General features: G+C 38.1%; 2 protein-coding genes and 1 non-coding gene across 4 annotated transcripts; all 3 read left to right on the top strand.

The window, feature by feature from the left end:
• The first annotated feature begins 2,879 nt into the window (after window positions 1–2,879).
• Window positions 2,880–7,050, top strand: LOC143565670 (putative N-acetyl-gamma-glutamyl-phosphate reductase, chloroplastic). 2 transcript variants are annotated; one of them, XM_077052571.1, is made up of 12 exons: window positions 2,880–2,956; window positions 3,378–3,503; window positions 3,589–3,696; window positions 3,912–3,998; window positions 4,087–4,137; window positions 4,220–4,411; window positions 4,489–4,549; window positions 5,395–5,475; window positions 5,778–5,857; window positions 5,935–6,024; window positions 6,625–6,753; window positions 6,829–7,050. In XM_077052571.1, exons 1-12 carry the CDS (start codon window positions 2,894–2,896, stop codon window positions 6,934–6,936), a joined length of 1,176 nt encoding a protein of 391 aa, XP_076908686.1. In that variant the 5' UTR covers window positions 2,880–2,893; the 3' UTR covers window positions 6,937–7,050. The 2 variants fall into 2 exon arrangements, with proteins under 2 accessions (XP_076908686.1, XP_076908687.1); XM_077052572.1 differs by having other exon boundaries at window positions 6,625–6,685; window positions 6,829–6,944.
• A 9,533-nt stretch (window positions 7,051–16,583) lies between these two features.
• TRNAW-CCA (transfer RNA tryptophan (anticodon CCA)) lies at window positions 16,584–16,655 on the top strand. The gene has a single exon. It is a non-coding gene; the product is annotated as a tRNA-Trp (tRNA).
• Window positions 16,656–22,311: 5,656 nt separating this feature from the next.
• LOC143565671 (uncharacterized) lies at window positions 22,312–23,394 on the top strand. Its single transcript, XM_077052573.1, has 3 exons — window positions 22,312–22,752; window positions 22,795–22,991; window positions 23,247–23,394. The coding sequence occupies exons 1-3, from the start codon at window positions 22,312–22,314 to the stop codon at window positions 23,392–23,394; spliced, it is 786 nt and encodes a 261-aa protein (XP_076908688.1).
• The last annotated feature ends 4,557 nt before the right edge of the window (window positions 23,395–27,951 follow it).

Here is a 27,951-nt window from a genome sequence, read left to right as displayed (position 1 = left end):
ATATTAGTGAAATCTGACTGAAAACACGACCAACACCTTTTAAGAAATATAAAGTTAAAACCGTCTGGTCCGGGAGACCGGTCCCCTTCACATTCCCAAACCGCATTTTTAATTTCTAACAAAGAAAAAGGTGAAATCAGCCCCTCCGCCTCAATCTCATTTAACCTCCTTAACCCAAAACAATGAAGCCGAGGACGATCGATTACTGGTTCAGCGAACCTAGACGCAAAAAACCCAAAAACTTCCCCTTTAACCACCACCGGATCGGCGACCCAGCCCCCTTGCACCATCAACTCATGCATCCTATTAGAGGATAAATTTGCGTTAAGGATACCATGGAAATAAGCTGTATTATCGTCTCCATCCACAACCCATCTAACCCGCGCCTTCTGACGGAGGTCTTTCTGTTTCTCCAAATCTGCCGCTTCAATAACAGCTAAACATTCCGCGCGCTTCTCAAATTCCTGTTGTGATAATGGTCTCTGCTCCGCAACACACTCCAGTTCAGAGATCAATCGTTTTTTTTTTGTTCATACTCACCTACTACCAATCTCATTTTCACATCCAGCCATCTCTTAATTTGGTTCTTCAACCACCGAAGTTTCGTTGCAAGTGCCAGATCCGCCGGCCCGTGAAACTGGAATCTAGAACTTTTTTCTTCCACAAACTCAATAAACCCCGGCATCTCTAACCAACTATTAAAAATCGAAACGGAATATGCCCAAAGTCGACAGGTACCATCCCGAGCAATAGCGGTCGATGATCCGAACAACCTTTAGTCAATACGTTTAAAGAAGCCGTCGGCCATAGCGCCATAAAATCTTTACACACCAAAATCCGGTCAATTTTACTAAATTTATCACCCCTATCCGACACATAAGTGAACGTTCCACCGCCCATACTATACTCGCACAACTCAGCCTCATTTATAAAACTATTAAACACATCTGCGTATGAGGCAACAAACTCAGAATTTAATCTCTCCGAGGCCTCCCATACCTCATTAAAGTCACCTGCCAAAACGCATAACCCATCTGCAACCCTTCTCTTTTGTAATAATTCCCCCCATAGTTCCCTCCTTTCTATCGGATCATTTGGTGCGTAAATGTTAAAAATATTCAACTTAACCCCAGTGGCCTTAATAAAACCTGTAACAATCATGTATCTCCTGTGCTTAAAAACCCCACTTCTAGTGAAAAAAGTTGGGTCCCAAACACAAAGTAACCCACCCGATCTTCCCACTGCGTCTACCCGTTCAAAGTCAAAAGTTGTTCTACCCCAAAGGTTGTTTACTTGAAAAAAGGACGAAGCCCTCAATTTCGTCTCCTGAACAGCGACAAAATGAGCTCCATGACATGTTTTTAAACCCCGAATCCACTCTGTTTTCTTGGACTCGTTTATCCCCCGAATATTTATTGTTAAAATATTCATTGGCAACCATTTGAGCCCCCTTCCTCCCTAATTGTAGACCGAACCAAATATGAGTATTTCTCTAGCTCTACACCAATGACTTTTCCCACCTGTACCGTTTCCCCCACTTCTGTTTCGGTCGGATCCACTTCTGACGCCCCCCTGTCGCCATCCTCCGTTGCCGAAACAACATCCCTATCAGGGGTTAACCCCCGATGGTCATTAGTTAATTCTGCATTTTCACCCACGTCCTTTTGATATCAGGGGTTTCTTTTCAAATTAGAAGAAAAATGAAAGGAAAAGAAAAGGAAAAAACCTTTCCTTTCATTTCCATTCTTTCAGTAAACGAACTCATAAACATAGCGTAAACACTCTGTTCCCGAGTTTCATTTAAAGAGAGAAAGGAAAGGAAAAGAATTACGAGAGAAAGGAAATGAAAATAATTGATATGATTTTGTGTTCCCCAGTTTAATGAAAAGGAAAGGAAAATAAACCTTTTTTGTGTTCCCTAGTTTGAAGGAAAAGAAAAGAAAGCTACAATTTTACCATTATACCCTTAGATAAAATTAAAATAAAAAATACATTACTTTCCATTATTCGGAACTCGTTTCTCTACCTTTGATTATGAATCTAAACTAAGAAAATGCAAACAATTAATAATTAATAATAGTAAGAGGAAAAACATCAACTCTTTGATTGATTTTCCCTATTTAAATAATTTCATTTACCCCTAATTATAGGTGGCCGAGTGTCTTTAAATTGATTATCTCAATTTAAAGTTGCACTAAGCTACTAATTAACTATGAATACCGAGAGATTTGATTTCGACTATAATCTATCGATAAACATAATTCAATAATACAATTTGAGAATTCTTGGTGGTGGTGAGAAAAAGAAGCATATGTAAAATATATTTTAAACAAATGTCAATCATCATGATTTATAAACACAATTTGTTTCCTTGTATTTCTGTAGGTATGCTGGTTGAGATATAAACAAGACAAGGGCAATAAGGTAATTTTAATTTTTATCTTTTCCTTTTTCTTGTATTCCTTCCAATTTGGAGAGAAAACAAACCCGATCATTTTCCTCCATAATTCTTTTCCTTTCTATCTAAAGAAACTATGTAACACCCTTTTCTTCTTGATTCCTTTCCTTTCCTTTCCTTTCCTTTCTTCTCATAACTTAACTCAGGAACTTGATTCTCCTTTCCTTGTTCAATTCAAGTGATATCGGCGACCTAATTAATAATAGATTTTCATTCTCCAAGTTGGCAATCTGAGCCCTAACTCCAGTTGACGTTTTTGTTTCATCAACCTCCCTCAATCGCAGCAGACACATTACATTGGCAGGCAGATTGTTCATTCTCAAGGTAGGTAAGTCCACAACATTCATATGCTACCCCTCTCTCTCTCTCTCTCTCTGTTCTTTCTGTATGAATGTATGTAATTGTGGATAGTTAATCCTTTTTTTCTTCTAGAAAATGCATTCGATGGTTGCTCTGCGTTCGCTTTTCATGGATGGAGGCTGCTTTTCCAGGTTTCAGGTTCGTATCTTTCTTTTTAATTTTCAACTTCGATTGCACTTCTTTTACCCACCAATCACAATCCCTGTATTCATGTTTTGGTTCCTTTCACTTTCGGGTTTTTTAATGCTACCACTACCCAACCGATTCTGTATTTTTCATGTTTGTGCTTGATTTTGGTCTGTTAGTTGTTTTGTTATATATTTATAATCAAAATTACACATTTTATATTTATTGTGTTAAATAAAATTTACAATATTAGGGGTACATGAAGCTCGAGCTCGATTCGAACTTTAACGAGCCAGTTTTAAGCAGCTCACCAATGGCTAAGCTGGTTTATACCCCTAGTTGTAGTTGTAGGATTACTAGGATATCCTAATGGATAGAGATTATTCAGTGTTCAGTTTCTTATGTCAAAAAGATATTTGGTATCGTATCATAGGATAAGCCAAAAATGCTGAAATCTAGCAAAAGACCTCTCAGAGTTTTAGCAGCTGTATCATCTCAGAAAGCTGATAAATCTATAAAAGTTGGTATTCTTGGAGCCAGCGGGTATACTGGTGTCGAGGTAAGTTATTATTACATTTCACTAACCAACTAAATGTTTCATCCTTTTTATTGCTAAATTTTTACCTATAATTATCCATTTTCAGCTGATTAGATTCATTGCAAACCATCCTTACTTTAGCATTTCTCTGATGACTGCCGATAGAAAAGCCGGTCAATCAATTGCTTCAGTATTTCCACACCTGATCACAAAAGTAAGGATTTGTTGCAAATATTTGAGGATTTTGTTAGCTATGGGTCTAAATGAGTTGAGCCTGAGCCCGACTCATTTAGAGTTGTATTTTTTAAATCTCGAGCTCGGCTCATGAGTAGCTTATCAAGCTCAAGCTCAGCTTGTTTATTATTTATTTAATATTTAGTTAGTATGTTTATATATTTCATTATATACGGCTTGTTTATTTGTTTGTAGGATTTGCCAGATTTGGTTGCTGTCAAGGATGCAGATTTTTCTGGTGTAGATGCTGTTTTCTGTTGTTTGCCACATGGCACCACTCAGGTTTTTTCTTAAGGTTATTATACATACCATTTTCATATGCATCATTCAGTTGATCATTGATGGTTGTGAACTTTTTTTCTTATTGTAGGAAATTATAAAAGGTCTTCCAACTAGGTTAAAGATTGTTGATCTTTCTGCGGTATGTTTGAAAAATAATATGTTTCTCACTCTTCATCATCGTTTATTTTTTTGATAAAATATATAATAAAAGGCATTTGCAGGATTTCAGATTATGTGATATTAATGACTATAATGAATGGTACGGTCAGCCTCACAAAGCATCAGACTTGCAAAAACAGGCCGTTTATGGCCTAACAGAGATATACAGAAACAAGATTAAAAGTGCACGCCTTGTTGCGAATCCCGGATGTTATCCTACTACTATTTTACTTCCTCTTGTTGCATTACTTAAGGTTGTTTATTTTTCGTCCTTTTTACCTTAAAAATATTTTAACACTAATATAAACGATTATTTTGTTTATGATGATAGGCTAGCCTTATTGACTTGCAAGATATTGTTATCGTCTCACACTCTGGAGTTAGTGGAGCAGGTTACTTATCTCAACCACCCCTCGTTTACACATACATAACTTAATTCTAATTGGTGCTATGTATTTAATGTCTAACTAGTATACGCCCCCGCACGTTGTGGCGGAGTTTTACATCGATTCTAAACCATAAAAATGAATATCGATACCGGACCTGATAATGTCGACACTGGTACCTATGTTGTTCGGTTGGTATTGGTTGACACTCTGTATAGTTTGCGATACTAAAAAAGTTCCATTATTTTGAATACATTTGCGTTTTTAATACAATTTACATCCGAATGTTGAGAAAAACAACCGCATATTGTTTTTTCTTTTAAATTACGTTAACGAAAGCAGGTTATTTTAAATGAACGCAAGTTATTACGAAAAAAAAAGAATTACTAAAAAATTAAATGGGTAAAAGATGTATATTGTTTATAGCATATGGGGTGAAATTAAAACTTAAATAAACACTTACTTAACTGTACAATATGCATTTAAGTTTGTAATCTTTTACTATTCTATGAATTATAGAATTCTCTCACAACGCCTTTTTTGCTTTATTATTATTTTTTTAATAATAGATATGATGGTTGTTGGTAAACTTTAAAAAAGTAAAAAATGAAACGGGTCAAAAGTGATTAAATGCTTACAACAATCCCATTTTACTATTCAATGAATTATAGAATTCTCTCACAACACCTACTTTTTTTTATGTAATATATATGATGGTTGTCGGTAAACTTTAAAAAGTAAAAAGTGAAATGGGTCAAAAGTGATTAAATGCTTACAACAAGCCTATGTTCATCTCCAATATAACTTTATAAACTATGAGTATATTATTTTATGTATGGTAACCGATGCAGGACGTAGTGCGAAAGAAGCAAATTTATACACAGAGGTATCGGAAGGCATATTTTCTTATGGCATCACAAGGCATCGCCATGGTAACATCACATGATTATGTTTCATGCTATTTTTGCACCAATCATTAACATCATCATTTTAAATATTTGTAAACACATCGACTTGTTTATCTCCCTTGATTAAGCCTGGAAAACTGGGTGGGTAGGGACTACGGGTAAAAATGTTCGGCTCAATACGGTTTCTAGGCAAAATAAGTTCGGGTCAAAAGTTTTGGATCCATTGTAAGTTGATAAGTTTTATAGTATAACAATTTTGATCCGTTGCCTAGATTGAGTAGACCCAACTTGACCCATTGTTTTCTGCTGTTTTGACTTGGTTTCAGTACCTGAAATAGAACAAGAGTTGTCAGTTGCTGCAAATTCAAAAGTAACCGTTAGCTTTACTCCTACCCTAATGCCAATGGTAAATCTTACTTCATCAGTCAATTTTCATTATTCTTTTATTGGTTGTAATGCCAAGTGTTAACTCTGAACTTGCAGAGCCGAGGCATGCAATCAACTATAAATGTACAAATGGCTTCAGGGGTTTCAGTTGCGGATTTGAAGCAACAACTCAAGGGATTTTATGAGGTAACTTTTTACTAGTGTGTAAGTCAAGTCGTGTTGAACCCACTTAAAATCGTGTTGTGTTTGGGTCAACTCGTTTTATGTTTATTTTCGAGTATGAGTAATACCAAGTAACTTAGTAACAATTTAAATTTTAAACAATCTATTACTCCATTTCATATGAAACTATATTGTAATTTGTGCTATTTAATTTTATTTGTTTATTTCTCTCTTTCCCAGTTCACAAACTTGGATTTATATACATAGGTCAAGATTAGAATAAACGAATGTGAATAATCGAAGAACAGTTAGAACTAATAAATTAAGATTGTTGGAAGAGAAAATGACATAAGAAGGGGAAATTAATTTTACTTTTGAAAACTTAAAGTTATATGAAGAAATCAAAATATTTAACATTAAGTTATAACATATTTCATTTCATATGTCAAATACTAACTTCTTTAATAGCTCTTAGACAGGTTATAAGGTCAACCACTTTTAAACCAGCCGTCTTTTGGTCGGCCTGTATAAGAAAACGGGCCGCCTCAGCCGACCCAAAACATTTTTTTTTGTCTGTGTTTGTGCGCTTCCTGCTTCTAATTCTACATTTTATTGTATTTGTAGAAGGAAGAGTTTGTAGTTGTGCTGCCAGATGATCAAGCTCCACACACCAAATATGTTCAAGGTTCCAATGCTTGTCATATTAACATCTTCCCTGATCGCATCCCAGGGAGAGCAATAATTATATCCGTCGTATGTCCCGCTATTCAAACAGTCTATTTAAAGTTTTATAAACTTGTTTGTTATATTCTAAAACTTTGTTTGCAGATTGATAATCTTGTGAAGGGAGCTTCTGGTCAAGCTTTACAAAACCTTAACTTGATGATGGGAATTCCTGAAAACACCGGGCTTAGCTGCATGCCTTTATTTCCTTAGCTGTCTTCTTGTTTAATCTTTTTTGGCTTAGACTTGTGATTTAGATCGATTTGGTTTCTAAAGATTTTTTTTGTTATTGTTAACCATAATATTATGGAGAGTTTGGCTTTTCATGTCTGTAGTTAAAAATAATTTTTTGTTCGCTTCAAAATGACATAAAAACTGCAAAATTGTTGTTGCTGAAGTCAGCCTTCCCGAGGCGTCGACCCAGGCGTCTGCGCCTGCTTCCGTTGGTTCCAGCCTTCCTGAGGCTGTTCCAGCTGAGAAGGTGTCTCCGCCGGCCGTGAGTGCAATTTTTACAGCATCTTTCACGGAGCCGGCGGTTACTGTTGCTGAGGAGGCGACGCCAACAATGGCTACCACAGCGGCTGCCACTATACCTGCGCCACCGGCACCGACGGCCGGACCATCAGGTACGCGCCGGGCTTCCCGCCGATCTATGCCACCTTCCCATCTGCCTGACCTGTTGGATGGATTTCCTTTAGGTTCAGGTGATGGGTTTGGCGGCTATCGGCCTGTTATTGACCCTACAGGTACGTAGGGTTCTTTTTCCTTTGTATATTTTTGTCATCTTTTCCTAACTGCCTTTGTTTCTTTTGCAGTGTCGGATTCCAATGAAGTGTATGTTCCAAGATGGAACATACGCCGAGGAACAACCCTTCGCACCCCTGTGGAGTGCGTGGATTGGGCTCGCCACGCTGCTCCTCATGGTGCGTTGGGGGAAGCCATGGCTAGCTACCAGGAGGGTAGGCTAACCAATGAGCTTCGGGTTCTCCAAGCCCGGATGCAGCCCCGCGTCGAGCTGCTTTGTCGTGAAAACGACAAGTTAAAAGCAGCTCGCGCCAAAGAAATATCTGAGACGCGGGCTCTGCGGGAGGAGAACCGGCAGTTGGCCGCTGCCGCCGCCGAAAAGGAGAGAGCATTCAAGGCCCTCGAGGTTGAAGTCCAGGCGCGACTCGAGGCCCGCTCCAAGGCTGCCCAAGCTGTGAATGAACAGCTTCGGCTGGCTAAGGAGACTGCGCGAAACTCAACTGAGAGGGCTGCCAAGGCTGAAGCTGTTGCTGAGCCGCTTCGCGAAGAGAATGAGCAGCTTAAATGCAAATTAAAGGCTCTTCAGCATGCTCATGACGCCTTGGCAATGGAAGATGCCAAGAAGCTGCAGGAGATCCTTGACCAGAGGGGGGTGCTTGACCGCACTGAAAGGAAACTCAAAAGCGTCGAAGAGGCTGCCGCCAAGGAAGTTCAACTTGCCAACCTTGATAAAAGCGGAGCCGAACGTGCTTACAAAGAAAGTCAAGCTACCCTCCAATGGCTGCTTCGAGAAGCGTTGCCTCAGGTATCTTTATCTTTTTCTTTACGCTTTCCGCTCGTAATTAGAAAATGTTCTAACTTGTATTCTTTTGTAGGTTGTGCGTCGGGTCCTTTCAGAGACCTCTTATGACGATGCGATGAGCGCAGCCCTCAACGCTTCTCATGAGGATGGGGAGAAGACTGGCTTCCTGCTTGGTCTAGGGTTTGCTGAGAGAGGCTTTCCGCCCTCCAACTTCCCTTTATTCAATGTTAATACTGAAGCTGCTTATGACCAAGCTGTGAACCAGTACGCTGCCTTCCCGCATCCAGTGGTGGAGAAGGTGAATGAAGCTGCTGCTGCTGATGATGGGCTAAACATCCTTAAGGCTTTCCTTGGGCAGCCGCTCTCTGACGGTGCTGGTCCAAGCGGAGGTGGCCCTGAAGCCTGATCCTGAAGATCCCTTCCCACTGCTAGGATAGACTTAGCTTTGTATAGATTTCTTTTAGGCGGGTAGTTACCCGGCCACTGTTGTAATATATCATTGAAATATACGATTGTTATTCCTTTCATTGGATTCTTTGCTTTATAAACTTATGACTTGCATACTTAGTTTAAAATAGCAATTTTCCAAGTGTTTAGAATAAGTTAACCTATGAACGTGGTTGATGGGTTAAAGTTTTGCTTCCTCTTTCGTGATTGTGCGGGTAGACCCGTCACTTGCACTTGGTAGGATGGCTAAACTTTAACTTTTATCTAACCTGCGTGTAGGTTTACCTGTTGAGGATAAGTTAACCTTTGAACGTGGCTGATAATAGGTGTGAAGTTTTGCTTCCTCTTTCGTGATTGTGCGGGTAGACCCGTCACTTGCACTTAGGATGGCATAACTTTACCCATATCTGACCTGCGTGTAGGTTTACCTTTTCCTCTTAAGAATTTTGAACCGTCCCACGCGCGGTTGTTGATAGGTTGGTGCAGTTCCCTCGAATGATTCATGCGGATAGACCAGCACTTTCATATGGTAACTTTTTTCCCCTTCAACTGACCTGCGTGAAGGTTTATCATGCTTTTTGGGTTCGTGCGGGTAGGACCGCCTTCCCATGCAATGACGTTTTTTGTAATTATGCGGTGAAAACCGGCATATTAGTGTGTACAAAAGTATAAATGTAAATCATCAGCTTCGACGTTTGAAAGAGAATCATTTCCATTAGAAGTGGCTCTTGGCCTTTTCTGTACAAATTGGAATTGATTACATGCAAACTGTGTAATTGAACTCCCTTCCATGTTGGGACAGGAGTGCCATCGAGCCGACACGCACCTTTTTCGGGATCTCGTTCTTTACGCAGCATGTAGTCTCCATATTGAAGCTGATTTTTTATTCGTGTTTACCCCAGCCATGGTTCCACACGCACCTGCCTGCCTGCTTAGCTTTTATTTCGCCACGAGGTGCGCGAGCGTCCCATCTCTGACGAATGTTTCGACCATGTCTTTTACGTCTATGCATTCTTCAGTGTTGTGGCCTTTTGTTCTGTGATAGTCACAGTACTTGCTCCGATCAGCATCGTGACGATGTCGGATTACTGGAGGCTTTGGCCATGGGAGCTCTTCAGTAGCAAATATGTCAGTGACGCTTTTGGTAAGTGGCGTCCATCTGGAGTTCCGGTGCAGCTTTACATTATCCCTTTCACCCAATCGTAGCTGTAAGCCGGATGAGGTGTCAAAGTTTACCCTTGACTGCCAAATGCCTTGCTTCCGTTTTTTGTTCAATCGGGCGGTGAGGACGTTGTCCTCTCTCGTCCTCTGGGTGTAAAGGTTTGTGCTCTGCGGAAGGTCTCTACCCAGTTGCTTCTCCGTTTCCGCAAAGCGTTTGGCTGCTGTCATGATGCCATCCCATGTGGATGGCATTCCATCTTTACCCGTTAGGGTGCGGATAAGCTCTGGGTCCTGCGCGCCCTGGATGAAGGCTGCGCGAACAAGATCCTCGCTGATATTGCCCAAACTTAACTTCTTTGAGTTGAAGCGAGTGATGAAGTTTGGCAGAGATTCATCTTCTTCCCGTATGCATTTGAGGATTGTCCATTGCTCCTCGGTATACTTTCGCTGCTGGCTGAAGTGTTGGCTAAACTTCTGCTGGAAGTCTGCCCAGTCGTAAATGTGGTTAACCGGTAAACGATCAAACCAAACCCTAGCAGCCCCCACCAGCGTCATTTGAAACATGTAACACCACGTGGGTTCCGTCCAGTTGCTGACGGTTGCCCCTGCTATGAACCTGTTCAAATGGTCGTCTGGGTCAGATATACCATCATAAGTGCCTATGTTGGGCATTTGTTTGGCACTTTTTGGGGCAATTGCTTCCGCAATGTCCCTTGCAAATTTGGACGTTCCCGCATTTGCAACGTTCGGTCTGAACGTTTTGGAGAAGTCTCGTGAACTTCCACCTGTATTTTTTGGTTTGAAGGCTTGTCCAAACCGCCTTTTCGGTTGGGGTTCCGTTTCCTTACGCTTCCCTTTCGCCCTGTGGCGAGGGTTTACGTCGGAGTCGGATTCCTCCGAGTCAAAGCATTCGAACTCGTCGGCCTGTTGCACGGAACGCAAGCGTTCGTCCAACTCAGCCTGGAATTCCTTTTGCCGTGTTTCCGCCCATGCCTTAACTTCATCAAGAGTTTGGTGGGGGAGCCTTCGTTTCTCAAACTGGGTATCAGTGGACCTCAGTAGACGATCTTTTACTGCACTTACCCCAGCTTGAGTAACTGGGGTAGTGTTCGTAAAATTTGCTTCACTTGGCCCGACTTGGGTAGCCGGGGTAGTGTTTGTAAAAACTGTGTTGCCGGTGTTCTCCCCAGTAGCTGGAGTTGTGGTTACCGGAATTTCTCTAACCATCTTTGAAGTTTGAAAAAACTGGAGAAAAATGTAGTTCTAGCTTTATGCACGGATGGCGCCAATGAAGAAACACTAACCGGACCCCGGGCAGATTACTGGTAACCTGGGGGTTAGATAGATGTTTCCCACGAGGGGTTAGACCCTTGGAAGATGGTTCTTCTGATAACCTGCAAAACAGACACCGTGAGCTCGTCACTGAGAAGGGGGGGGGGTTCCTCCTTGTGACCACCCTCCGGCGTGAGAATCAGACTAGATTGCTCTTTAAATATAAAAGTATATTAAGAGATTGCTAGAGCAGATATCAGGTATATATGATAAGATAAGATGTTGTAAGATGATCATACCATTGGGGTATTTATAGCCGAAGGTAGGTTTCCAAGGGGTTTAGCCGGCCCAACACGCTACCAACTGTAACCTATGCACGTGCCCTGCCTGTGAGTGGTGGATAGGTAGCGGCTGACACAGAGCAGGCGTGTCGTGCACTCTTCCTCTTCTGCCAACTACAGGCTAGGCACGTGGTATGGCAGGAGTTGGTGGGTAGGCGGCGGCTATTGGTCACAGTGCTGTGGCGTGCTGTCTGCCATGCTGCTGTCAGTGAGCTGTCGCATTCTTGGTCAGATCTTTTGTCTGTACCTCGTCAGGTATCACACAAAAGATCCTCCATCATACGGACTGGCTCATTTAGGCGGGAGTTTTCCCCCTCCCGCCTTTGCTCATTCCTTCAGGTGACACTGGGGAGAGTTAAGTGCCTTGTGCGTGTAGCCATGCTGCGCGGGTGGCCTTCCCTAATGGCTTGTATCCGAGGCTGCGGGGACAGGCGGAGTCCTTCACCATTGGGAGGCATTTCCTGCGGGACCAGCTTGCGTACTGCGCGTAAGGACGTTACGTCTCTGAGCATGGTTGGTCCTGCGGATCCAGTTGGTCTCTGCGCAGACGTCCCTGTTTAAGGTGAGTCTTGCGGGTCCAACTGGGCTCTGCTGGGACCTACCTCTTCAACAACCCTGTTGAAAAACTCGTGATTTAAATTTTTTTAAGAGTAATTTTATGACATAACTAAAATCTGTGGTGCAACGGTAGCGCGTCTGACTACGGAACAGAATGTTGCATAAGTTTATTCTAGACACCTAATCTGGTTTCTAAAATTCTGGTTTTGCTTCATAACGTGCGTTGAGCTCGTCAGTTGCTACTTTACAATTGTTATTGCCATTAAATAAAACAGTAACTCAAATTTCTTCCTTGCATACTTGATTACATTGAGTGTGAAATCATAGTATCTTGCGATCAAGACATAATTCATCAAATAATTTGTTTTATAAAATATAATTCTTGTTATAGATTCTTATTTTATTCAACATTTAATTTTGTTTGTTTTTATTACTTTTATTATTTAAACAAAACAGTTAATAAAGTTACGGGGTAAACGAGCCGAGCCGAGTCATGCTCGAGCTCACCTAAGCTTGACATCGACTCATTTAACTTAAGAGAGACCAAAATCTTACAAAGACAAATATAGTTAGTTAGGGGGTGTAAACATACTGAGCCGTCTGTAAGCTACTCGAGATCAACTCACTAAAAGATCGACTCGAGCAGAACTTAAACAAGCTCGAACCTAAGTTCAAGATCTTGCTCATGTTTATATTGGATCACATTCGATAAATGAGCTCGCAATTTACATATCGTGTTTCACTATGTCATATAAACTGAATCATTAATCAAATTGTGCAAATCATTAGAGGGAATCCAGATAAAAGCTAAAGACTTTTGGGAGAGACTTGATTCATATCTGGATCATATTTTCATTCATAATTATAAAGGAAAACACTAAGGGCTTATATAGCCATACAATCCAACAATTAATACATGACAACGTGGGTTGAGGGTAGGTCCACAGTCACTATGGTTGTGAGCTTAAACGAACCAACATGAGCTTAATATATATACATAACCGTTTTTTATTAATATACTAGGTTAGGTACCCGTGTAAAACACATGTATAACAAATTTGATCTTATTATAAGTCCAAAACATTCAATAGATCAATAATAAAAAGTCATGATAAATAAATTTGATTATTATATATAAAAATACAAATATACATTATTGTTAATATAATACTTTTTTTACTAATACATTGATCATACGTTGACAATATGTTATATGATAGATATCATGTTCGTATGATAGTAAGGTTAATCGTTGACTACAATTTAGAAGAAAAATATGCTTAATCTTCAAAACATAGCATTTGCAACCATGTAACAACAGATATCTCACGATGGAAAAAAATATACGTTATAATAACTTATTGGTTTACCAAAGAATGTAATTGTATCATTAATTAATAACTAATGTGCTTGTTATGCCACGAAATGATTGTACACTGTATAAGTTACACAAATTACTCATGTCATGAATTAATAAAAAAACTAAAAAAATTGTGAATTACATTAAATATGGACAAATTAAGTTACAATCATATTTTACAAACTTGTAGCATTGAACGTTCTTTAAGAAAAACATAGCTTTTAGGATCCACATGGCGAATTAGATTTTGATAAGCCGGTTGAGCATCTTTGAAATGAGGAAGCTCAACCTCACCATAACCGCAACATAGGAAATAAGTAGCTTGTCCTTGTTCTTCTTTTCCTCTTCCACCCTCGTGTTTTCTTAATTTTGCATGACACGGTTCACACATAAGATTCAGGTTCATATGTACCAAGTACTATGCTAAATTAAGTTGTGTTCAAGAAATGTATATGTATAACAGTTATTAATTTGAATATTTATATTCTAAGTGTTTAAAAGATGTTTTTTTTGTTAAGTACTTTTAGAGATGCCTTTAAAGGGGTGTTTAAGCAAAATTTATGCATCAACTTCTTTATCTGGCGTCAAGTCAACCATAAATATAAATGTATAATCATGGTGTAAATTAGAAAATGGTCATATTATAAGTTCTTTTTACATATGATATATTAAATCATATAGAAAGTTTAAAAATAGTTTTAATTCGATAATGTTTAATATTATAAGTTCTTTTGACATATGATATGTTAAATCATATAGAAAGTCACAGTAAAATTTTAAAATAGTTTTAAATTGATAATGTTTAAATTAGATACCTATAATTAGGGTGTAATTTGATATGATTCTAATATTAAGATATCTATATATGGATGGTATGTGTTCAAATTGAAAGTCAATTAATTTGGAATTTGAAACTGATTATTATAGTTGTAAACTAATTAAAATATTTACAAATATACATTTTTTGCTTTTGGTAATGGAAGTTGAATACTTGCATAGTATTGGGGTAAAATGAACTTGGGAGTGATGTTTTGGTTAAACAGTGGGTTGAAATGAGTTGTATTTTGACATTATGTTACATGGTAATGGTTCATTGGTTTGTAAATTCAATCATTTTACAATAACAATTAACCTAGACGTTGAACCCAAAAAGCACTGCATCATCATATATTCATATACAATAAGTAATGAATTGAACATTGTTGACCATGTGTTCTAAAGCACCGACTTCCCTCAAACCAGAAAAAGTCCTCACTCTAGCTGGAGGAGCTTTTAAGTTGTACACTTGTACATCATCTTGACTGCTCTTTAAGAAAGAAAAGAAAATAAAAGGAAGCCATTTTAAGTTTAACTTCCGAAAAACAACAAGGGAATCAGGTATCATATGGAACACAAAATTGTACAAAATCCTTTAGCTATCCAAATTGGACCTTTTGAATAGGGTTTAGAAAGTTGTGTATAGTAACGTATCAGCCCATAAGAATCAAAACTTTGTTTTTAGTCGGATTGGGTTTGCTATCCAAAAGGGGGTTGCGGCGCAGCTTGTTGCCCGCTTACCTGCCACTTCATTATAAATCGTTTGGATGTTTCTATGAAGTCCTTTAGCTAATCCACATAATGACAAATATATAAATTATGCAGGTTTAAAAACATCAAGACAACAATCATATGGAACTATTTTACCAGCAACCCCATTGAACAGGGGTAAGAATGTTGTTGAGAAGGGTAGGCTAAACTTGTCATTTAAATTTGTTTTCTTCAATAAGTATACAAAACAGCATTATGTGTTCTTGGATATAGCTTCTTTGAAGGTAATTGGCGTGTCAAACACCTTAAAACAGACTCAATCATAGGTTGCTCTAAAATGGTCATTAAACCTACATAACACATGAACGTGCACTCACACAGTTTGAAAATCCTTGAGCTAATACATATGGAATAAAAAATTGTACAACATAACAACAAACATGGAACACAAAACTGTACACAATCCTTGAGGTTTAAATCGAACACCGAATTCATCAACAATGCATCTCCTTCAACGATAACAATTATAGCAAAATAAACATAACAGCAAAACTGAAATCGGAACCCAAACATAACAGCAAATATATACAAAATCGTTTGTAAAACACACAGAAAAAAACAATTAAGAATGAATTATATAGCTAAGTCGACGGAGCAAAATATAACAGATAGTGTATGTTCAGAATGGAAGATTTTGGTAACCTAACCGGCGAAATGTGGATGATGATAACAGATAGTGATAAGCATCGGCGTTTACTGGTCAGAATGGATGATTCCGGTGGCTGCATCTCAGAATGAGGTTTTAGGGATCTGACTCATCTTGAAAGGGGCAAGAATGATTTAGGGTTTTTGAAACGTCACACAATGAATGTAGTTGTTCCGGGTCGGGTAAGGACTTGAAACCTTGTTGTAAAAGGGATTGTGGTGGGAGCGGGAATTTGAGAGTAAGGATGGACCAGAAATAGGACACGTGGCTAGAGGAAACTCTTATTTATTAAATAGTATACGATGAAATATCATTTACGTAATAACTAAAGTTTAACGCAAGCCAATTAAATTTATAATATTCCATTGTATCATTTAGAAATCTGAATTATAATGCATATTTGTATTTATAATTATGTGTATGGATTATGGGCAAAGTAATAAACTTTTTTAACTTAATTTTGAGCTTTTAACGAGTCGATATCTAGTAAAGGGCGAGTGATTTACGCCCCTAGTTTATCATTTTCACGGGCCGACAATGAGATGAGATTTAGCTTAGACGAGCTCAGGCTCGACTCGACTTGAAAAGGTGGCAATTGAACCGGGGAGAACAGGAACCGGTTACCAGCAGCAGCGTTGGGTTGCGATTTATGGTTTTGTTAACTACGATGTAACTGGGGGATTAAATTATTTTTAATAAGAAATTTTTTTAACATTAAACTGAAACATGAATATTAGATCGGATATGGAAAGATTGATTTAATCCTTTTGTGTTCTTGCGAAGACTTTTTGTTATCGTGATGTAAAATAATAATTCAGACAGATGAATTTTCTAGTTAAAAAATACTTTAAATGTTCACTGCAAATTCATATAAATGCTGCACTTAAAAAGTAAAAATGTAACTATTTTCTTATGATTTTAATAGGTTTCATCTAGGAACCCGGATCTGTGGCGCAATGGTAGCGCGTCTGACTCCAGATCAGAAGGTTGCGTGTTCGATTCACGTCAGGTTCAATTTTTTTTCCCTAGATCACTTTTATTTATTTATTTATTAAACTTTGCTAATTAAATAATAAACAAGTATTTAGGAAGCTTTTAAAACCGCAAATTCATAATTTACTAGATACTAGACGAGTGCCCGCGCGATGCAGCGGGTCTTTGAACGTGGAATCTATTAATCACGTAACAATTATGAGTGTTCATGGTTCGGTTTAAAACCTTGAAACCGTTTAAACTGGTCATCGGTTTTGTTTCCCGGCTGGGTTGTATACTTTTAGTCGTTTTTTTTACTTCCTTTATCCTTTCAAGTATCATATTTTGACTTAGTTGAAATTGATTATACGGTTATATTAATAATCATTTTAAGTAAATTTTATTATCAAAGCTTAAACTCTTAAACCAAACCAGAACCAGAACGTTAATTACAGTTTGGTTTTAATTTTTAATGGTTTAGTTTTCGTTTAAAAACAACCAAAAACGGCATTGAACACCCTACGTAACATATTAATTTTTTCAATTGAAAAAATTATAATAATATTATATACAAATTAAAGAGAATAAAATACTCGTTTTTATGGTGCAATATATTTACAAAAAATATTAACGTATGAAAAACTTATTGTCGTTTAAAAATCGTGGGTGAGAAGTTGGTTTAAAGTTAAAACTAAAAATATGATATGGTTAAAGATGAGGGGGCAAACTTGTAAGTTGAGTGAATTGTGTTTAAAAGACAAGTCTACCCTTAATTACACATGTACTTCATGCTTTAAGTGTTGTAAATTACTTAAAAATAGGTGTTTTAATTTGCCCTTGTTTGGTATATTATATATAGTATAGATATAGTCTATTTCTTTACTAATTTTAATAACTGTACGTCTCGTTTGTTTTGTGAGGTATTTGTTGGAGTGGAGTGCATGCATACATGGGCTTGTAGAGCTGCTGATAGGATTTTATGGTTGTGTGAGTTGATGTCGTTGGAATTCCATATTAAAAGATCGAGGAACTAAAAACGAACACAAGATCGAGGCTGAGTTTAGGCTTTGCAAAAATAAAAATAGAAAATGATACGTGTGTGGTTTTTTAAAGTCCATTTTTAATGCTCGGGAACAAAAAACAAACACAAGAACATCTTATGCGAAAACTTGAAGAACAAATCAACAAGAAATTGTTTTGTGTGTTGAAAAGTGAAATATGTAAGTTGTTTGAAATAAATAGTGTTTTGTATGTTGATTTGTAATGACTTGTAACCTTTTTTTGCCGAACACTCTATAATTCATGTTTGATATAAAATGAAAGCAACATCGTTTATTTAGCTCGCGCACACCTATTACACTATATATGATCATGTTTACATACAGTTGCAATTGTTTGTTTCCGACTTTAATTTAGTGATAATCACCATCCTTACAGGTTTCATTTGTGTCATATCTCAAATTAGTAAGCATGTCAAAATATGCAACTACTATAGTTTTTTTTTTAATTTAAAATGTTCAAATGGGTTAGCAACACCCATTTCCCATTGCTTGTCTGCGACATCATCACTGTCGTCGAAACTTCACCACTGCAACCTTTACCATCGACGCCGACACTACTGCCCCACCACAACTGTAATGGATCCACCATCAACTATTTGGAGCCCAACAGGTAAAATGAGCCTAAATGTTAATAACCCAAGTGTTTTAAGAAGTCCAACTCAAGGATCAAGCAACAACCCATTAAATTGAAGGATTATTCCCTAGGAACCACATCAGCAAGGGTTAACGGTTTTCGAACCACTCCCATAATAAAGGCTTGATGTAGGGAGAATTGAATACTTATTACGCTTACTGTGGATCGTCTCTTTCTCTCTCTTATTTCTTCTCTGTAACTTTTCTAAAGTTTCCTTGTCCCATTTTTATTAACAATGAAAATTCCCTATTTTATGTCTAAATTACAAATTAAATTCACTTGTTAAAGATTGATCATTACAACAACCCCACCAATAGCGCTATCACCACAACCTCCACCAGTACTATTGCCTGCCTCGGTCTCCGCTGTCTTGATTTCCAACACCACCTCGTAGTCGTCCCACCACTACCACCACAACCATCATAAGAAAATATAGCAGGTAAAGCTATCTTGATAGTGTTTTTTTTTCAAATAACTTATTGCAACCTACTCTATTTTTGCTAGATGTCATCTTTACCAGAACTCAGTTTTGCTAAAATCACATATTGAACCGAATCTGATTTAACGTGTGATCCGAACCTACCACACTCGTCCAATTAATGGGACTTTCCATCCAAAGGTGGTATGGAAATCGTATTTCGGGTTCCAAAAATCAGAAATTTTCTATGAAATCAATATCCCTGTTGTGTATTATTTAACCCTTTAAATGGGGGAAGCAATTACATTTGAATAAGGAAATACTGTTGGCAAATAATTTCATTAATCCATGAGTGTCAAAGTTTAAGGGTCGTGTTGTAATTAGTCAAAGTATGTTTAGTATGTATTTAGAATGTTTATGTAAGTGTAGGGTCCAGAAGTGTTAAATGAAAAGTTTATAACTTCCATATACACATGTCAGATTAGGATTGGTTATGGTTGTGTATAAATATGGGTCAATAGGCAAAGTCAAAATCATTCAGAATTGTTATACGTTGTATTATCAGTTTATCAATAATGTCTTGTTGATTCAATTCTGTTACATCTTTGCTTTCTTAATCGATCAAGTTTGTAAAGATCAAATCTGGGCAACAATTGGTATCAGAGCATCAGACTCTTTGATCGGTTAATCGAACATTAGAATATTGGTAGTGGCCGGTTGTGAAATCCGGTGAATAAAAAACGAACAGTAGCGAATTCCGGGCAGAATTCATTTTTTCGGCGAGAATTCCGCCAAAAACGTTTTTCCGGCATGCCTGTTTTCGGGCGAATTTTTGAAGAACAGAAAGTGCTGGTGGGTTTCTCCTGCAATAGTTTGAAGGTTTGTGGCATTTCCGGTTTCAAATTCAACAAATTAAGAGAGAATTTGTTGTGGGTAGCGGCTGCGATTTTCGGTGGTATAAAAAGGGCGTCGGTGGGATTTCCGGCGGGGTAATCGAAAGTCAAAGGGGCAGCGTGGTAGCTGTATTGCGGGCTGTAGTAATTCCGGCGGGGTATCGGGTGTACAAAGGCAATAACAATAGTGGTTCGCTACGAGTATGAATCAGAAACCGAGGTTAAAGATCAAAGTTGATCTATTCCAACAAAATAGGAGGTTTTGTTGAAGGATTCAAACCAACAAAAAGATAAGCAAAGGCCGGTTTGGTTTGATCAGTACGTATAACAAGTTTTAAGAGGAAACAAGTATCGATTGAGGAATAATTGAGGGTGACTGAAGGATTTGTTGTGGGTTACACAAAAGTCAATCAAAGTGAAGGTTATACGCGTAGAAAGCATGTCAGAATCGGGAGGACCGAGTAATACCAACGCAATGGTTACACACAAACAAGTAGGATCATTAACCCATTATCAATGCCCTATTTTAAATTCAACAAACTATACGGTTTGGGCAATTCAAATCCAGATTATCCATTAGGCGAATGGTTTATGGGAATCGATAGAACCTATGGGTGATACGTAACCGGATGTCCGGAGGGACAAAGCAACAATTGCGTACCTGTATCAAGCGATACCGGAGGCTGTCATTTTGCAAGTGGCAAATTGCAAAACAACGAAGGAAGTGTGGGAAGCGTTGAAGAAAAGACATGTCGGTGTTGAACGAGTGCAGAAGGCTAGTTTACAATCGTTAATGTTGGAGTTCCAAATGATGCAAATGAAGGAAGATGAATCACTAGATGACTTCATGGAGAGGATTAACACATATGCTACTAAGGCGAGTGAATTGGGAAAATCCTTGGATGAACCTGTGCTTGTACGGAAACTTATAGAATCCGTACCAGACTGGTTTATTCAGATCATTGCATCAATAGAGCAAAGTACCGACTTGGATGAAGTCTCAATAGATGAGATTGTCGGGAAGTTGAAGACCTATGAGGAAAGGATAAGGCTCAAGAAGGGAAGCCTTGGAGATAGTCAAGATACGTTGATGTATTCACGCCATGACAACAACTTAGGACGTGAAAGAAGATTTGGAAATCATGAGCGAGGAAGGTTTAATCCATCACGAGGAAATTGGCGTAAGGAAAAGTCTAGAGAAGAAGACAAAGACGAAGAAAATGATGAAGAAGAAAATGAAGAAAATCGTCCATGAAAGGGAAGAGAGGGAGACATGTCATGCAACAAGTTCAAAAACAGTTATGGTGACCATGATGGAAGAAGCAAATACTTTAGTGATCAAAACAAATTTGGAGGAAATCTGAGAGAAGTAGAATGTTTTAATTACCATAAATTTGGACATTATGCAAGAGATTGTCTAAGGAAAGCACAAGAATAGTCCAATTTAGTGCAAGAAGATGAGGAACCAACACTTTTAATGGCAATTATCCGGAGATGAAGATGGAGAAACACAAAGTGATGATCAAGATAAGAAGAAGAATCAAAGTGCAAGAGATGAAATTCAAGAGGAATATGAAGACTCCATTCCCTTGAAGATTGAAGATAAAACTTGAAGATGTTTCGGACATGGATTAACAAATTAAGGGGGAGATGTTGGCAAATAATTTCGTTAATCCATGTGTGTCAAAGTTTAAGGGTCGTGTTGTAATTAGTCAAAGTATGTTTAGTATGTATTTAGAATGTTTATGTAAGTGTAGGGTCCAGAAGTGTTGAATGGAAAGTTTATAACTTCCATATACACATGTCAGATTAGGATTGGTTATGGTTTTGTATAAATAGGGGTCAATAGGCAAAGTCAAAATCATTCAGAATTGTTATACGTTGTATTACCAGTTTATCAATAATGTCTTGTTGATTCAATTTTTCATCTTTGCTTTCATAATCGATCAAGTTTGTAAAGATAAAATCAGGGCAACAATTGGTATCAGAGCATCAGACTCTTTGATCAGTTAACCGAAAATCAGAAGATTGGTGGTGGCCTATTGTGAAATTCGGTGAATAAAAAATGAACAGCAGCGAATTCCGGGCATAATTCGTTTTTTCGGCAAGAATTCCGCCAACAACATTTTTCCGGCAGGCCTGTTTTCGGGCGAATTTTTGAAGAACAGAAAGTGTTGGTGGGTTTCTCTGGAAATAGTTTGGAGGTCTGTGGCATTTCCGGTTTCAAAATAAACAAATTAAGAGAGAATTTGTTGCGGGTAGCGGCTGTGATTTTCGGTGGTATAAAAAGGGCGTCGGTGGGATTTCCGCCGGGTAACCGAAAGTCAAAGGGGCAGCGTGGTAGTTGTAATGTGGGCTGTTGTAATTCCGGCGGGGTATCTGGTTTACAAAGGCGATAACAACAATGGTTCATTACGAGTACGAATCAGAAACCGAGGTTAAAGACCAAAGTTGATCTATTCCAACAAAAAAGGAGGTTTTGTTGAAGGATTCAAACCAACAAAAAGATAACCAAAGGCTGGTTCGGTTTGATCAGTACGTATAACAAGTTTCAAGAAGAAACAAGTATCGATTGAGGAATAATTGAGGGTGACTGAATGATTTGTTGTGGGTTACGCAAAAGTTAGTCAAAGTGAAGGTTATAAGCGTAAAAAGCATGTCAGATTCGGGAGGACCGAGTAATACCAACGCAATGGTTACACATAAACAAGTAGGATCGTTAACCCATTATCAACGCCCTATTTTAAATTCAACAAACTACACGGTTTGGGCAATTCAAATCCAGATTATCCTTGAGGCGAATGGTTTATGGGAATCGATAGAACCTACGGGTGATACGCAACCGGATGTCCGAAGGGACAAAGCAACAATTGCGTACCTGTATCAAGCGATACCGGAGGCTGTCATTTTGCAAGTGGCAAATTGCAAAACAACGAAGGAAGTGTGGGAAGCGTTGAAGAAAAGGCATGTCGGTGTTGAACGAGTGCAGAAGGCTCGTTTACAGTCGTTAATGGTGGAGTTCCAAATGATGCAAATGAAGGAAGACGAATCAGTAGACGCCTTCATGGAGAGGATTAACACATATGCTACTAAGGCGAGTGAATTGGGAAAATCCTTGGATGAACCTGTGCTTGTATGAAAACTTATAGAATCCGTACCAGACTGGTTTATTCAGATCATTGCATCGATAGAGCAAAGTACCGACTTGGATGAAGTCTCAATAGATGAGATTGTCGGGAAGTTGAAGACCTATGAGGAAAGGATAAGGCTCAAGAAGGGAAGCCTTGGAGATAGTCAAGATAGGTTGATGTATTCACGCCATGACAACAACTTAGGACGTGAAAGAAGATTTGGAAATCGTGTGCGAGGAAGGTTTAATCCATCACGAGGAAAGTGGTGTAAGGAAACATCTAAAGAAGAAGACAAAGACGAAAAAAATGATGAAGAAGAAAATGAAGAAAATCTTCCACGAAAGGGAAGAGAAGGAGACATGTCACGCATCAAGTTTAGAAACCGTTATGGTGACCATGATGGAAGAAGCAAATACTTTAGAGATTAAAGCAAATTTGGAGGAAATCTGAGAGAAGTAGAATGTTTTAATTGCCATAAATTTGGACATTATGCAAGAGATTGTCCAAGAAAATCACAAGAAGAGTCCAATTTAGTGCAAGAAGATAAGGAACAAACACTTTTAATGGCAATTATCGGAGATGAAGATGGAGAAACACAAGTTGATGATAAAGATAAGAAGAAGAATCAAAGGGCAAGAGATTAAATTCAAGAGGAATATGAAGACTCCATTCCATTGAAGATTGATGATAAAACTTGAAGATGTTTCAGACATGGATTAACAAATTAAGGGGGAGATGTTGGCAAATAATTTCATTAATCCATGTGTGTCAAAGTTTAAGGGTCGTGTTGTAATTAGTCAAAGTATGTTTAGTATGTATTTAGAATGTTTATGTAAGTGTAGGGTCCAGAAGTGTTAAATGGAAAGTTTATAACTTCCATATACACATGTCAGATTAAGATTGGTTATGGTTGTGTATAAATAGGGGTCAATAGGCAAAGTCAAAATCATTCAGAATTGTTATACGTTGTATTATCAGTTTATCAATAATGTCTTGTTGATTCAATTCTGTTTCATCTTTGCTTTCTTAATCTATCAAGTTTGTAAAGATCAAATCTGGGCAACAAATACTCTCAAGAGATAAATATAAATCAATTCTTATATGTGTTTAGATCAAATACAAATTACTTTTATCGTGAGATGTGAATCATGATTAATTAGTACCCATAAACACACGATATTCTGAGGTGGACCGACATGAATTAGGACGACCACCACGATCAACCTCAGATTAGCGACCAATATTTTCGTAGAAGATAAAAGAAAGCGAATGCCACAGTCAATATTGTTGCTAAGGTACCTAAGAATGTGTTCCATAAATCCGTAAAGTGAATTACGCAATGCATGCATAAACATATATGTTAGAAAATAAAATAAATGGGAAAATACCAAAAGATAGTTACGTTACTTGGAGATATCACGACTAATTACAAGCAAATCAAAGAGCCGTTGCATAGACAAGAATCAAGGATTCATTATTTTTTTATTATTACATTTCCATGTTTAGAGCCATTGTTCATAGTATTTAATTTGAGTCTTTCATCTTTGTAATATAACAAAAACACAATAAATGAAATACCGATTATGATTTCCAATAAAGAATATGGTATCATAGCGGGGTTTGTGATCTTTGGATCAACCTGCTCAAAACTGCTTATCATCTAACTCGTTCTTAAACAGTCCAGCCCTGTCGAATTCATACCTCAAACCTGGTTTTACTCTCCTCGAGCCCCTAATCAAACTCCATGACTTATGAGCTGGTCAAGAACGGTCTCAACAGCCATACCCCGAAACAATATTTTTTGACAACTTAAAAACTTATCCGTCAGCCGCCGTGGGTAACTCAGAAGCCGCCAATAACTTTCATAACCGACATAATGGAGAGAAGAATAATGACGAACAACGCAGTGGTGGCTTCGATTGAATGGCATTTGCCGGAGAAGAAAACACTCGGTTTGGTGGAATGGTATCCACCAGAGAAGAAAACGATATCCGTCGGAATAGTGTCGATGATACCGGTAACGGGTTTGAGACACTAGCCTCAAACCATTGTATTGAAAATCCTATTTTTTAGACCCTATAGTTAGGTAATTGTTAAGTAATCACCTTGAAGAAAATATTAATTTTGTTCAAGACAATACAAAACCTTTTTATACTAGTACAGACTCCAATGAATTTTTTTCAAGACCCTACAACTCCCCTAGAGAGTCTAATAGTATCAATAAAATTCCCTAAGAATATGTTATTTTCAATATGAAAAAAAATTATGAAGATTCTATTTTACAAAGCCATCAAAATTATAAATTTCAAGAAAATGACCTAAATAAAAATACGGGAGAAGTTAATGTGCCCGAAACACATGGAAATATATATAAAGCATGGAATTTTGATTGTGGTGCTGCCGACACGATGACCTTTGAATTATCCGACATAGTTTCAAATTCGAAACCTAAAATTGATCTCATGAAAACCGCTAATGGGGGTATGGTTCGGGTAAATGGAGGGGGAACTATTGAAATATCTCCCACTTTAAAACTGTCAAATTGTCTTTACGTTCCTTCATTGTCACATAAACTATTATCCATTAGTCATATGACAAAAGAATTAAATTGCACAGTTTTAAAGCACCCGACTTTCTGTATCTTACAAGATATCAGGACGGAGTCAATTATTGTGCGTGGCACATAACGTCAAGGGTTGTATTATGTTGAAGAAGTGACTCGCCATGGAACTATGATGTTAGCCCATGGAATAATAAACATAGAAGCTTGGTTGTGGCATAAGGGATTGGGATATCCATCTATCGGCTATTTGCATATTTTCTTTCCAAAATTATTTCCTAGTAATGAAACATTAAGTTGTGAAACCTTTGTTATGGTGGAAAGCCATAGACATACCTTTAAACCAAACAATACAAAAGTTGATTTAACTTTTCCACTTATTCATTCGGACGTTTAGGGACCTGCAAAAATTAATGGGGGGCAACATTTTCATTTTTTTGTCTCATTTGTTGATGATTGTACTCGTATGACATGGATATATTTTCTAAAAAATAAATATGACGTTTTTGATAAATTTACTATGTTTTTCACCATGATACAAACACAATTACCAAAATCCAAGTTCTTCGGTCCGATAATTGGGGGTGGGGGGGAATTCGTTAACGATTTTCTGAAACAATTTTTCCAAACAAAAGAAATTATTCACCAAACATCATGCTCCCACAATCCTGAACAAAACAACAACATCGAACGAAAAAAATCGTATTTTACTAGAAATTACTCGAGATCTTCTGATCGAATCCCATGTTCCAAAATCTTTCTGGTCGGAGGCTCTTGCTACCGCTACATATCTTATCAACAGACTACCAACAAAGGCCCTTGACCTAAAAACCCCTCTTCAAGCCCTTTCAGAATTCACCAAATTGCCCCCACCCCTTGCACTTCAACCATGAATATTTGGGTGTTCGGTTTTTGCCCACATACCAAAAATCAATCGAAGCAAACTTGACCCATGTGCCGAAAAATGTGTTTTTGTAGGCTACGGGGTCAATCAAAAGGGGTACCGATGTTATAGCCCAACAAAACGTTACATATACACTACTATGAACTATGACTTTCTTGAAACAGAGTTCTTTTATACCTCCAACACAGTAGTGAGGGGGAGAAAGAGCATGACACCCTTAGTTGGTTAAAATGAGTTCCAAAATGGGCCTCATCATCAGAAGAAATTCACCATAATACCCAAGATGGGTCACTGACCACACATCAACCTGAAGGGCCTTCAATCAATGTTCTAGATCCAAATGCTCCAGACCTTACATCCGGAGTAGGTAATTTTCAAGTACTTGAAAATATAACTCATGAAAATATTGATATATCTAAAAATCATGAGGTAGAAGAAGAACTGTAGGTTCCCAGCCGGATCTACACAGAAATATCTCGTTCTACGTAGGTGCGGAATCCCTACGTAAGACGATACGAGTGTAGAATCGATATACGTTAAACACAAGCAAACACACGTTACAATAAACAAAGAACACGTTGTATTGCAACTAATAACACGTGATTCACCGATCACAATTACACGTACTAAATCATTAATTACAAAACAAGCCGCAGCTAAGCTTTTATGGTTATCGACAACTTCGCCTAACATGTTAGGCAAAGTTGTTGATAACTTCGCCTGTTCCACAAGTTCGCTTATAAGAGGCGAACTTGTGAAACAAGTTAACAAAACATTAATACAAATCCAACTAACACAATTACAGACACTAGATACTGAACTACTGACATCATGCACCAACAAACTCCCCCTTGGCAGTAGCTTCATATCTCATCTTCAATCACGTGTCTCGTAATCTCAAAAATCTCATATCTCCCGTCTTCAAGCATGAACGCCTTCTCGTACACAAACTGAAACTACTCTTTGGTATTTCTTGGCTTCTTCTTTCCAAGCAGGAATGTAAAATATCTTTTTCTCGTTCAGCACCTGCAAGTCCGCTTGAGACAAATTCACTAAGTGCATAGGATCATACACTCTCATCAACTCTTGTTCATCTTCATCCTCCATCACTGCTTCAGCTGTTTCACTATCAACGTACCACCATTTCAGATCTTTGAGCACATCCTTGGGCATTTGTTTCATCGGTACTTCTTTTAGACACCGGATCGACTTATACTTCATTATCATCCAAGGCTTGCCATCAGCTCTCATGCCTCTGTCTTTATCTTCAACTAGCTTTCCTTTCTGCGGTTTCAACAATTCGAACTTTTTCTCATTTATGCTTTCTTTCCAGACTATCTTCCCAATAATCCTAGCCATGTTATCATCACTCCTGTTTATCAACCCCAACCTGGCTAAGTCCTTCACCTCACACTCAGGCAACGTATTCAACGACCTCAACAATCTCTTGAAATACTGAACCCCATCATAACGTTTAATCACAGAAAGTTTCAACTGTTCATCATATAACCAGCATATTATCCCCTTTTTCGATTCAGCATACCCTTTGATGTTGTAACTTTTCTTGAACATAGTAGGGACCGCCGGTTTCTTAGTCTTTACGAACCACTGAGCGTAGCCTTCTTTCCATCTTGGCTGCTCCTCCCATTCAGTCTCATCACATTCCGTATTTTGACCCAAATCTGACTTTTCAACTTCTGGAATTTCATGTTCAACGTTCTCCTCCACAATCTCTCC

Source organism: Bidens hawaiensis, unplaced genomic scaffold, assembly GCF_021521415.1.
Source record: "Bidens hawaiensis isolate Kalapana, Puna unplaced genomic scaffold, B.hawaiensis_p1.1 tig00022509_1, whole genome shotgun sequence".
Classification (NCBI taxonomy): Eukaryota; Viridiplantae; Streptophyta; class Magnoliopsida; order Asterales; family Asteraceae; genus Bidens; species Bidens hawaiensis.
Note: the sequence above shows the minus strand (reverse complement) of the source record. Positions and strands in the feature narration are given on the sequence as shown.